The sequence below is a fragment of the Anolis carolinensis genome, chromosome 2 (assembly GCF_035594765.1).
Source record: "Anolis carolinensis isolate JA03-04 chromosome 2, rAnoCar3.1.pri, whole genome shotgun sequence".
Classification (NCBI taxonomy): Eukaryota; Metazoa; Chordata; class Lepidosauria; order Squamata; family Dactyloidae; genus Anolis; species Anolis carolinensis.
The window spans coordinates 269768768-269780824 of NC_085842.1; the positions used below are offsets into that span (position 1 = coordinate 269768768).

Genomic DNA, 12057 nt, shown 5'->3' on the forward strand with positions numbered 1-12057 from the left:
GAAATGGGAGAAGAACACATTTCTCTCACAATCCATGTCCTAGCTAACATGATTTCAATGGATTTATTCAAATATGATTTTCAGAATTACTTCAACTTATTACATTTGTGTTGCAACTACCTGCTCTTTTTTTTGGTAGTTTTACTGATTTAATTTGAAATCAAAGCAATACAAGGTAAGCACATTATGACTAGCCTTAATCATACTTTCTTCTATCCTGATATTTCTTCCTGGAATTTTTGCCTTGCAGCTTTGACCATTTTTGATCACATTTCCCTCTCCTCCATTTCACTCTAAATTCCCTTGCTCATTGCTAATTGTTTTCTTTGCTCAATCAGCCTACAGCACATTTTCCCTCAAACATAAATAATCTTCCTAGGAGGCAAGGGGCCGGGTCAAATGTGACTCTTAAAACTATGAAAGATGAGCTTCCAGGGTTTGAAATGAATAGGCCATACATCCTATAATCTCAGAAACTATGCCTTTATTTAAAATTTACAGGCATACTGATAGTGGCCATGCAGATCTTAAGGAAAAGATGAGCATCATAATGGCAAGTTCCACCCAGTGAAAAGCTCAAGTGTTTCGCTGATGCTACGCTGTAATAACTTTATGGAGACAAAGTTGAACTGATACTTCAGGTCCCCGAAAAAGCATGATCCACTCCATGCTGATAACATGCCTACCTTTTAAGCAAGAGATCACAGGTCACTCCTTATGGGTAAATTGGGGATCAGCATCTTCCATGGGTGGTACATTCTCTTCACTACTGAAATGCTGCATCCCAACACTGCCACTTTTTTCATGTCAGGAGCGATTTTAGAAACTGCAAGTTGCTCCAGGTGTGAGAGAATTGGCTGTATGCAAGGATGTTGCCCAGGGGACACCCGGACGTTTTGATGTTTTTATCATCCTTGTTGGATGCTGCTCTCATATCCCCACATGGAGCTGGAGCTGATAGAGGGAGCTCATCTGCACTCTCCCCGGGTTGGATTCGAACCGGCAACCTTTGGGTCAGCAACCCAACCTTATTTATTTATTTGTAGCATTTATATTCCGCCCTTCTCACCCCGAAGGGGACTCAGGGCGGATCACATTACACATATAGACAAACATTCAATGCCTTTTTAACATAGAACAAAGACAAACAAACATAGGCTCCGAGCGGGCCTCGAACTCATGACCTCCTGGTCAGAGTGATTCATTGCAGTGATTCATTGCAGCTGCTCTCCAGCCTGCGCCACAGCCCTGCCGACACAAGGGTTTAATTCACTGCGCCACCAGGGGCTCCCTGACATCTCCTTTTTAGAACTCCTCCTGTCCTCAAGGTGGGATAGGGCCATTTTTGCTATGAAACTCTTGTGCCTGCTAGGCCTAGGAGTAGCTTTTTTCCCAATGGGAAATCATCAGAAGCAATTTCTAATTTGAATATATGAACACATAGGGAGCCTAAAACAATTCCAAAGGGAAAAATACAGGTGAAATGCCTTTATGCCTATAGTGGCATCAATGGTATTTATTTGAGGGACAGTAACTTTTGCAAAACATTAATGAGAACATGGGAATCCTTGGAAGTTTTCAAATGCATATTTGGGGAATGTGTGCAGTCTGTGAGCATCAACCTGCTCACCTTTGATGCAAATGAAAACAAGAGCCACTTGAGCAGAATGCATCTTTCCCATCTATCTGGGCAAACACATTTAATAATATCTATATATCTATATCTATCTATATCCATAATAAAAGTGAAAACTTGTATGTGTGTATGTGGCACGGGTGTCCGCTCACACAGACAGCCTCCGGCCTCCACAAACAGGCTAAGCTTGTCCCCAGTGCTAAGGAGCCACCAAGTCACTCCCGTCCACTGACATTGTGGTTACAGCGAGCTCCATGAACATGTAGCCCAATCCCTGCCAATGTCCTCCCCAAATACTACGGCCCACCACTCAAGGAATGCTTTCATTTGGGGACCATTTCATCCTAGATTTTGCATTTTCCTCCACCACAGGCAGGCATCCCAGGGTTCTCCGTTGGTGTAACATTTGCATGACCCCTCCTACTGCCTTTCCTTTCAAATCTGTCTGCATAACAAACACAGCAGAACTGAGCAGCAGTTAAACTTACTGGAGGAGTTTGGGGGATTGACTCCACATGGTGGAAGTTGTAGTTCACCCTGCATCAAGTCAGAGCACTGTGACTCCTACTGGGGAATTTAGAGGAGTTGTAGTTCACCTACACCCAGAATGCTATGAACCCAAATAATGATGGCTCTGGGCCAAACTTGCCATGCATACCTGATATGCCCAGATTTGAATACTGGTGGGTTTTGAGAGGAATTGGCCTGGACATTTGGGAGTAGTAGGTACTGGGATTTATAGTCCACCAGCAATGAATTAGCACTCCGAACCTCTCCAATGATGGACCAGGACCAAACTTGGCACACAGAGTCCCCATAACCAAAAGAACACATTGGACAAGTTTGGGGGAATGGGAGTTATAGTTCACCTCCATCCAGAGAAACAGTGGCTCCCACCGACAGTGGACTGGGACCAAACTTTGCACAGAGAAGCCTCAAGACCAACTGAACATACTGCAGGGGTTTGTGGGAATGGGCCTTGATTTTGGGAGTTGTAGTTCACCTGTATCCAAAGAGCACTGAACCCAGCCAACAACAGATCTGGACCAAACTTGGCACACAGACTCAACATAGCCTGCTGTGGACATTGATAGATGTTTTGGGACAATTGCCCCTGGAATCTGGGAGTTGTAGCAGTTCACCCCCATCCAGAGAGCACTGCAAGTCAGGCGATGACCAACTAATGACAGATCTGGATCACACTTGGTACACAGACCCAAAATGGCCAACTTTGAATACTGGCAGGGTTTGAGGAGGATTGACCCACGATTCTGGGAATTGTAGTTCACCCACTCCAAACTGAGAATACCTAACAATTAAAGACAAATAATGCCTTTTTCAAATAACCGTCGGGTTCCAAAGCTAGTTAGTACTATTTCCAAGTGTTTTTTCGGTTTTTTAAAGACCCATATAGAATTGTGAGTCCAATGGCATCTTAAGGACAGCAAATTGATTATGCCATATCCTCTTATGAGCCACAGCCCTCATAATCAGACCTCTACATATTTCCACCTTGTAAAAATACTTTCTTGGAAAGTTGGAGACATCATGCTTCAAGCATAACACTTTTAATTATAAAGCATTACTCATTCATTTTTGAAAATACAAATCTGATACCAAAACAAAAGAGAAATACCTGCTATATCATTTCAATAATACTGATTTTCACGTACAGATTGAGCATCCCAAAATCCAGAGATGTCCCCATGGGTGACTGAGATAATGACACCTTTGCTCTCTGATGGTGCAATATACACGTACTTTTGTGTCATGCACAAAATAATAAAAATATTGTGTATATAAATATGTGTATAAGAGGCACATGAAACTCAAATAATTTTATATTTAGACTTGGGTCTCATATCTAGGATTTCTAATTCATTATGTATGTATAAATACAAGTTAGAGGTGCTTTGAATGGGATTTTCCTTCTTCTTAGCAGGGGGTTGGACTGGATGGCCCATGAGGTCTCTTCCAACTCTATGATTCTATGATTTTAAGTATTCCAAAGTCTAAAACAATATAAAATCCCAAACACTTCTGGGCTCAAGCTTTTCAGATAAGGGATACCCAACCTTCATTTCAGCGCTTTTTTTTGGAAACCTTTGCTGTAGTCTGGTAAATCTCAGACTCACAAATCACAAGCCTTAATAAAATGCCTTAAAGTATATTAAGCACACATAAACAGCCACACAGCAGTCACCTTTCTCTACTTGTTCCCTTGCTTGCTGATTAGTCATTCCTGGGTATGGACATACACCTAAACTGAAGGTCTCCCAGAGGAAGATTCCATAACTCCATACATCACTTTCAGAAGTGTATCGACCTATTAATGAAAACAGATGGTGAGAGGATAAGCAATAATGTGTTGGCAAATGAAATCTGACAATATGTCTTATGCGTGTATCACAAAGATGTAGTGTATTTACACGAATACCAAATGTTTCCCATGTTTCCCCAGGTGAAGTGTTTAAAAAACAGATTACATTATCCACTCAATCCTTCAGCTTTGGGATTTAGGAACTTCAAACTAGGTGAAGTGGCAAGCAGATAAGGCAGCTCTTTATTTATTTGTTAACATGCACTTTGGAAATACTTCATTAAAATTACTTATTCTAGTGAGAATTGTAAAATATTATGTCATATTTACATTTAATAAAGTGATAGTAACATATTCATTTTCATTATAAAAAAAACCCACTTTAAATTACTATAAGGCATAAGCTGCTCCCAATGCTGTCCATCAAAAAATTAAAATGATACCAAACCTTCATAATTCAAATTTATGTAAAGTGTCATTCAAACTTTTCCTACAATATAAAAGTGAACAATCTGAAGATGTCTTTCTTGAAGGAAATCTTTGTACCAGAAAGGACAGTTTTGGACAGTCCTCAAGCCTTCTGGATCCTCTCAGCAGCAACAAAGTGGCCTCAACATGGAAAACTGCACAACCAGAAGCTTCTATGAGGTTGAGTTCTTATAATGCTAAATCCTCACTAACTGAGGGTTCTATATAGGGTTTTTCAAAGAAACTGAAGCCACTCCTTATTGTCATGTCATGCCCTCTGTGAAGAGTTCATCTTCTTTAGAAGATTTTCAGGATCTAAGTCTTCCTTCAGAAGTTCAGCCTGATGAACAGCCGAGTCCTAATCCCATTCAGAAAGAAGTGAAGCTGAAGGAGAGACCTCCAAGCCCTCATGAGAGAAGACAACTTAAGCCTCTGATGTAGATCCTCAAACATAGTAAAATGGTATGTACCCTCAGATGTCAGTTGTCAGGTGTCTGGACATGGGCTGAGCTGAATTTCTTTAAAAGCAAGCAGGCTTCCCCTGACTGACTACTGAACACAATATGTCCCAATCTTTAATATTTAGCCAGAAATAAATTCAGAAGCTGAGGCACTATAGATATCCAGTAACAAACAGTCCGATGGTACTGGAACCATCAATCATAACAAAGTACAATAGCAGGGTCAGGTTGTCAAGAGGTGAGCTGATGTTAATTTTTAGTAGATAGTCAGGGACAAGCTTGCCTGCTTTGAATGATACTCAGCTCAGCCATGCCCACATGCATGACACTATTTACAGAGTGTGTCTCTGTAGGCAAGTAGGCCTTTAGGCAATTGTGCATGTGTGTAAAGCGACTGAGAGTGGTTAGTTGTGGTTTTGGATCCTCTGCAGATGACAGCTCTAAAATAATAGAGTACATTTTGTCTGGAGAAACTAAAATTTCACATTTTCACTGTTCCCTCTTCTGATGAAGCGAGATACTTTTGATTCTGTAAAACAGATTGCCCCTTTGGCAGTGTGATATATTGCAAAAGAAAAAAGTGAAACGTGAAAGGTACATTTCAACGCAAGTCAAATATTAGAACTGCACATTGAAAAACATTATAATTGTTTCTTATTATGATAGGATTGTTTTAGATGAATATGTCATGACAGTGACAGGGAAATAGATCCTAAAACTGAACTATTACTGCATCCAAGGATAAAACTGCCACGCCCTTTTAAAGTATGCTTTAAAAGTAATATTGCATGCTTCATGTCGATTTTAATGATTGTTTTACTGATATTGATGTTTTTATTGGTATAATTGTTTTATTGCTGTGTTATTGATATTTGATTGTTTTATCGGGCTAGGCCCTATGTAAGCCGCCCCGAGTCCTTTCGGGGATATGGGGCGGGGTATAAAAATAAAGTTGTTGTTGTTGTTGTTGTTGTTGTTATTATTATTATTAAAGTATTGACAGTTCTTGTAAAACAGAGATTTGCCACTAAGTATTATAAAACAAACAAATATAACCCAATGACATTCTCCTCATACATTAACACTCATACTTTTTACTGTGAATTATTTTAGAAAACAGCTTAAAAAACAAGTTATGCTCAAATCCTTGATGAAGTTAAGTCTAAAATATTGTTATTTTTAAAAAATCATGAATGGAAGATCAGATGATTTTCAACCTCTTCTGCCTCCTAGTCTTTATCTCCTAAGAAAGAGAAATGTGAAAAATTTGAAGAAGTATAAGCTCCTTTATTCCTATTAGTAAAAATCCATTTCAAATGTAAAGTTCTTACATGCTAGCCAAATTACACTTTTTTTCTCTTCAATATTACAGAGTGGCAATACATGTTTCAAACAGAAATACAGTTGCCACTGCTGTCATTTTCAAACTACTGTATGTCTTTGTATTACAAGGTTGAGAATTACACCAGAATGTCTTCAAAAGATATCAGCAGCAAAAGGTAGCAAAAGATAGCAGCAGTACATATTATAATAGCTTTTGGCTACAATCCAATACACACTTACCTGGAAGCAAACCCTATCACACTCAACTGGATTTACTTCTTAGGAAACATTTACAGGACTGAATTATGAAGAGTATTTACCATAAGAAAGACAATCATTCCTTTCTCAATGACCTTGACATTTAGAGAGCAGAATATTTCATTTACATTTACAGCAGCTCAGTTATGAGCACATTAGAATCTATGGAGCATTATGGGTTTTCTTTCTTCTTCCAAGTTTTTTAAATGTTATACAGACTATACTTCCTGCATACTCTGTCAGTTTGTTGTCCATACTGAATTATCTCTGAAGAGGCAAGTATTTCCAAAATCACAGCATTTAAACTCTGGTCTCCAAACCCATAACATAGGGACAGATAAGAAAACCTTTTTGGTGCAATGATGACCAAGGGATTGTCAACCATGTCACAAAATCTAACAGTGATTATTTTATAAGTCACTCTGCTCAAACCAAAATACATGAAAGATGACATCTGTAAATGTTCCTGTGATAACACAGTAATAAATACAGTAAATAAATAGTACATTTTGATCATTTAGTATTCCGTAAGTTTTTTTTTAAAAAAAATCTATAGATCACTGGTGATCTTTCAGCCATCTGCCTTGCACAGGCTATGTGTGCTTCTTTGGAATTCATCAGATTTATTACCAGCTTGATATCTCCTCAGAACAGGATGGTACTCTATTGATTATAGTTGAAAATGGACTCTGCTGTATGTTCAAAGACAGAGATCAAGCATGCTACTCCTCTGTCAAACACTGTTAGAAACTAGCTACAAAGGTCAATGATACCTACGGATTCCTATCTTGATTTCCTACAGTAGTCTTCCACATGAGGGTGTTTACCCTCCAAATCATCAGACAAGACATAGCCTCTTTTGTTCTTCAACATCAGAGATACTTTGAGACTAGTCCAGCAGCAGCAGGACTGCAGTAGCTGCAGGGTATCTCTGAGAAGCTGAATATCCAATTAGCCTTTCCAATTAAATATTTTCTATCAGTGAAATAGGGAGATGGGTTCCTTGCTCTCTGTTGTAGCTAATCTGTGCAGCCTCAAAATTTCCTCTAGAAGTTTGAAGACATTCTGGAGAAGATAGGGATAGGGACCTTTGGACTAGGAGTGGGAAAGAGGGGAACTTTCCATTGAATAAGCTGACATCTGTCAATGCTCCACTGGAATTTGCTTATGGGTTTTCTGCCTTAAACGTGTTTTAAAACATTTCTGCTTTTTATTTTTTATAATCTTCAACATCCTCTTTATTTCAAGCACTAACATATCTTACATGAATGCTTCTAAATGCTAAATATTAAGTTGGTCATTTGAAAGACGGGATGTGTTGTTTACTACAAGCTAAAACAAAATGCATATGAATGATACTGAGGGTCAGGGTTGTGCTAACTCTTTTGCCCTCTGAAAGTTATGTTTGCACTTAAAATTAAATATTCTTTCATGCTGCTTTAAATTATGCTGCCTGGAATGGTAGGGAGCAATTATGGGCTGAGCTGCTGGTAGTATGATTACTTTTGTAGGTCTGCCTATTCTCCTTTCAGACCTTGGCATTCAGTAATTTAAGACCTTTCATTAAAAGCATTCAGCAATGACAAATAGAAGTAATTCATTCCTAAAGAAAATGTAAGTTATGCAAATTCAATTACCTTTCTAAGTATAAAATCTGGGTAACCCCAAGCATGCCGACAATAGAAATGTGTGGTAAGTATAAATGATTTAGGAAATTAAACAGGTTATGCTATGAGAGTATAGTGAACAAAAATGATTTTCTCAAGAGGTTTAAGCAACTATGAAAAGTAGAGGTACTGCAGTTTGGACCAAGGATAAAATATGATTTGAAACATCTAAATAGTAACTTTTCGCAAGTGTGGTACAAGAACTTATTATTGTTATTATTGTTATATTCTTTCAGATTGACTACCTATAACAACCAAATCATGGGTTTTAGTTCACAAGATTTGTTCTAAGGAGGTTTGTCCTTGCTTAATTTTTAGGCTGAGAGAGTATGCCTGAGGTTAGTTAATTTATTTCCATGCCACACTGATGATTTGAACCCTGGTCTCCTGGAGTCCTTGTCCAACAATCAAACCACTAGCTTTCCTATAATATTCTGGTCTTCAGAAAAGCTTACATCTCTGTAGTTTCTAAATATAACATCTATCACTCAAATCTAGAAACATAGTACATAATGCCAGTCAAAATATGTTGGGATCCCATAAATACCCTGATGGTAAAAATACAGTAATAGCAATGCAAATAATTAATAATCTGCTGCTAATCTACTTGCAAAAGCTCAAGTCCATTTTGGAAATCCTCAAGAAAACATTTTAGGGTAGTTAAACCTGAAATAAGAAAGGAAGAACCAATTCCTACAGGATAGAAAAGAAAGTAGCATATGAGGCCAAATGGCATTCCTATAATCTATCCATGTATATAAAAAAAGAAAGAAAATGGCTTATTGGCAACATAACTATCTAACAGTTTTAGGAAATTCGAAAAGACGAAGCACAAAGTTACAAAAACTCAGCATAACTGGTTACATCCTAGGTGATATCGAAATGTAACACAGAGATGTAACTGATGTAGAATTGTTTTTTCAGAAAAGTAGGTCGTAACTCTCAAAATTAACTTTTAGATCAAAATTTACAGTAAATATTTTCATAAGCATATTGTGCAATACTGCAACGAAGAATGAACTTAGGATATTCAATATGCCATCCTTGTATCATTGTATTTCTGGAAACTGACCAACACAGTGGATACATTTGCTAAAAGTTTAATAGATACATTTTGAAATGTAAATTTTTAGAAAAAATAATTGAAGCTCTACCTGAGTTGTAACTAATGGAGAGCACAAGTAGTATGACTTTGATTCTAAGAATAGCACGACCTTAAAATAAGTCAACATGTGGTAACCGCTAATCAGTTCTTTCTTTCTTTCTTTCTTTCTTTCAAAATACTATGTATTACCCCATTCACAGGACTAAAACCTACATGCTGTTACTTAAGTGGCTTTCCATAAATTAGAGCTTCCTATTCCTTCATTCTTACTTAGAATAGTTTTATTCTATTTCTATGACCAACCCATCTTGTTATAGGCAATTTTTCTTCTCCATAAATAGTGTGCCTTTATTTATTTTCAAAGGCAACAGCAGGTGGATGCATAAAAGTGCTGGGTAAATAACTCTAAAAGGTTTAGAAAAAATACCAGCTTCTTTCTTTTCTGAGCACAGTTTATGAACTGCTTTCTCTTGGGTGTTATATCCACCTAGCTCATACAATAAAAGTTTGAAAAACCAAATGCCAAAATAGAGAGCTTCCTACCTATTTTTATTTACACACTTGCTCAGTTGTGTATGTTATAGATTATCTAATCAGGATAAACAGAAGAAATCTACCACAGTGTTCTATCCATAGACCTAAAGTGTATCTTCTACTTACCATTTGTTTATTTACGGGGTGTATATATGAACTACTCATCTAGCAATAACCTCCAAGAGCTGGTATAATAAAATATTTTTAACAGTGTAATAGCATTATATAAACACATAAAATATGAGTAGCAGAAGAGCTACCAGCCAGGTAAATATTATATGTATACATTTAAAGGTCCCAAAGATTGGGGAATCTTAAAAGGGCTTCAACTGGTACCGGAAAGTGCATTCCAGATTTAGGGCAACACATTGAAAAAGTCCTATTGTGAATGACACACCTGAACTCTGAGGACCAAGAACACAAAGAAAAAGGGCTAAGAAGCAGATCTCTGTAGTAAAGTAAGTTCATGTGGGATCTGCTGATTCTTAATTTTATATTTTATTTATGAGAGAGTCCTTAAGCATCTGAGTATTTGCTTAAAAGGGAACTGCTGTTTTGTTTATGTTGTTTAGAAGAGAAGTCTTACACAAGAGACAAACGTGTTTCTACTTTTCCTGTGTTTGTATTATACATCAGAATGGCAACACCCCCCCAAAACAAACAATAAAAAACCTCAAAACTATTTTGGAAGGAGCACTGTTCAAATAGCAATGCTATTTCCTTACCATAGTTCAAAGCTTCTGGAGCAGTCCATTTGATAGGAATCTGCTTTAATCCTGAAGAGGAATATACTCCATCATCTTCTTGACGAGACATTCCAAAGTCACTAATTTTCAGAACATTGTTCTCCCCTACTAAACAGTTCCTTGCAGCAAGGTCCCTGTGTTGGGAAAAATATGGATTTTAAATCAATACAGTCAGATTGCATTTCTATATTCAAAAACTGAATCAGCTTAGGCGGGAACAGCTTCACAGTTTTTCTACTTTAGGAGAAACTTGGAGATACAATCTATATAATGGTTCCTGTAAAATACCTCTTAGTAAAATATTAACAGAAGTACATGAAAAACAACAGTTTTGTCAGAGTGCTGCCCTTGAGGCTTGTTATTTCCAGTACAGTGCAGCCAATCAAATCATATCTGATGTGAAAGGATAGTATAGCCTGAAGAAACAGGATTGCATCCAGACTTCGTCTTTCTTATGATAAATCCACTGGAATCAAAGAGATGTGAATCAGTTTTGACTCATTTGTCCCCTTGATTTTAGTGGGACTACCCTAAAGTTTACTATGATTTGATGCAACTTACTGCGGTAGTCCCATAACTGCAAACACAGAAAACATGGAACAGGATTTCGATATATACTTTCCCCTCATTCATTGCCAATTACATCCATTCTCTAGAGCCTGTCTCTATTTCGGTTTCTGGTGAATGGCTGCATTCTTAGTCCTTGAGGATGTATCACTCTTGGTTAAACATGAACATAACAGAATAAAAATCTTTAAAAATATTGTAAAACCCAGTATATATTGCTTGTCTCAAGTTCATCTATTAGTACTAAAACATGCATCAATAATATATTATATAAATCTACAAATTAATTTTATTTATAAGCAACCTTTCCTTCAAACATCTCAATGCAATATACCGGCTTTTAATTTAGCTGTATATTCTTAGAATAACTTTTTAAATCGGAGGCTAAGAAACCTCAGTTATTTATGGTTTACTTCATGGTTAAATGGAGATTTACAAATCCTAGCCTGCCACACTAACGGCCAATACTAAAATTACTGGGCTAACTGCAAAAGTGAAAAACAAATATACCATGGAATGGCTTTTTGACTCACTGTTATAGGTATTAAATGAACAGGGATAAAAAGAAATGAAATGACAAAATTTAATTTTCTTCATCATTTTTTCAGTTTGTAGGGAAAATAGGAATGTCAAGTGGCTGAAATCTGGAGACATTCTTCACAAATTGTGCTAGTGACAATGCCATAAGATGCCTTTATTGTAGATTCAAGTTTATGTGGCTTCTAAAAAAAAAAAAAAAAGGACTATTGGGAGCTAAAATAGTCTGCCTAGTAGCCAAGGATTGAAAAATTTTGACCTTGTTCACAAGTGACTGCTTTTCAAAGTGTCCAGAAGGAAACAATTAGAACAAACTATAGGGAGTCCCAGAGTTACAAACATACAACTTACATATAACTTCTAGTTACAAACAGGGATGAGAAAACAGGAAATGAGAGGAAATCTATCCCTAGGAAGGGAAATTCACTCCAGTAA

At 37.2% G+C, this 12057-nt stretch overlaps 1 protein-coding gene across 8 annotated transcripts in view; it reads right to left on the bottom strand.

The window, feature by feature from the left end:
* The window catches only part of fer (FER tyrosine kinase), a 165052-nt gene that overhangs the window by 12063 nt on the left and 140932 nt on the right, over positions 1–12057 (bottom strand). For all 8 annotated transcript variants that reach the window (XM_062972207.1, XM_062972206.1, XM_008113993.3 and 5 more), the window contains 2 exons: positions 10498–10652; positions 3840–3962 (listed from right to left, as the gene is read on the bottom strand). In XM_062972207.1, coding sequence (XP_062828277.1) covers positions 3840–3962; positions 10498–10652 — 278 coding nt within the window. The remainder of the gene's footprint in view (positions 1–3839; positions 3963–10497; positions 10653–12057) is intronic.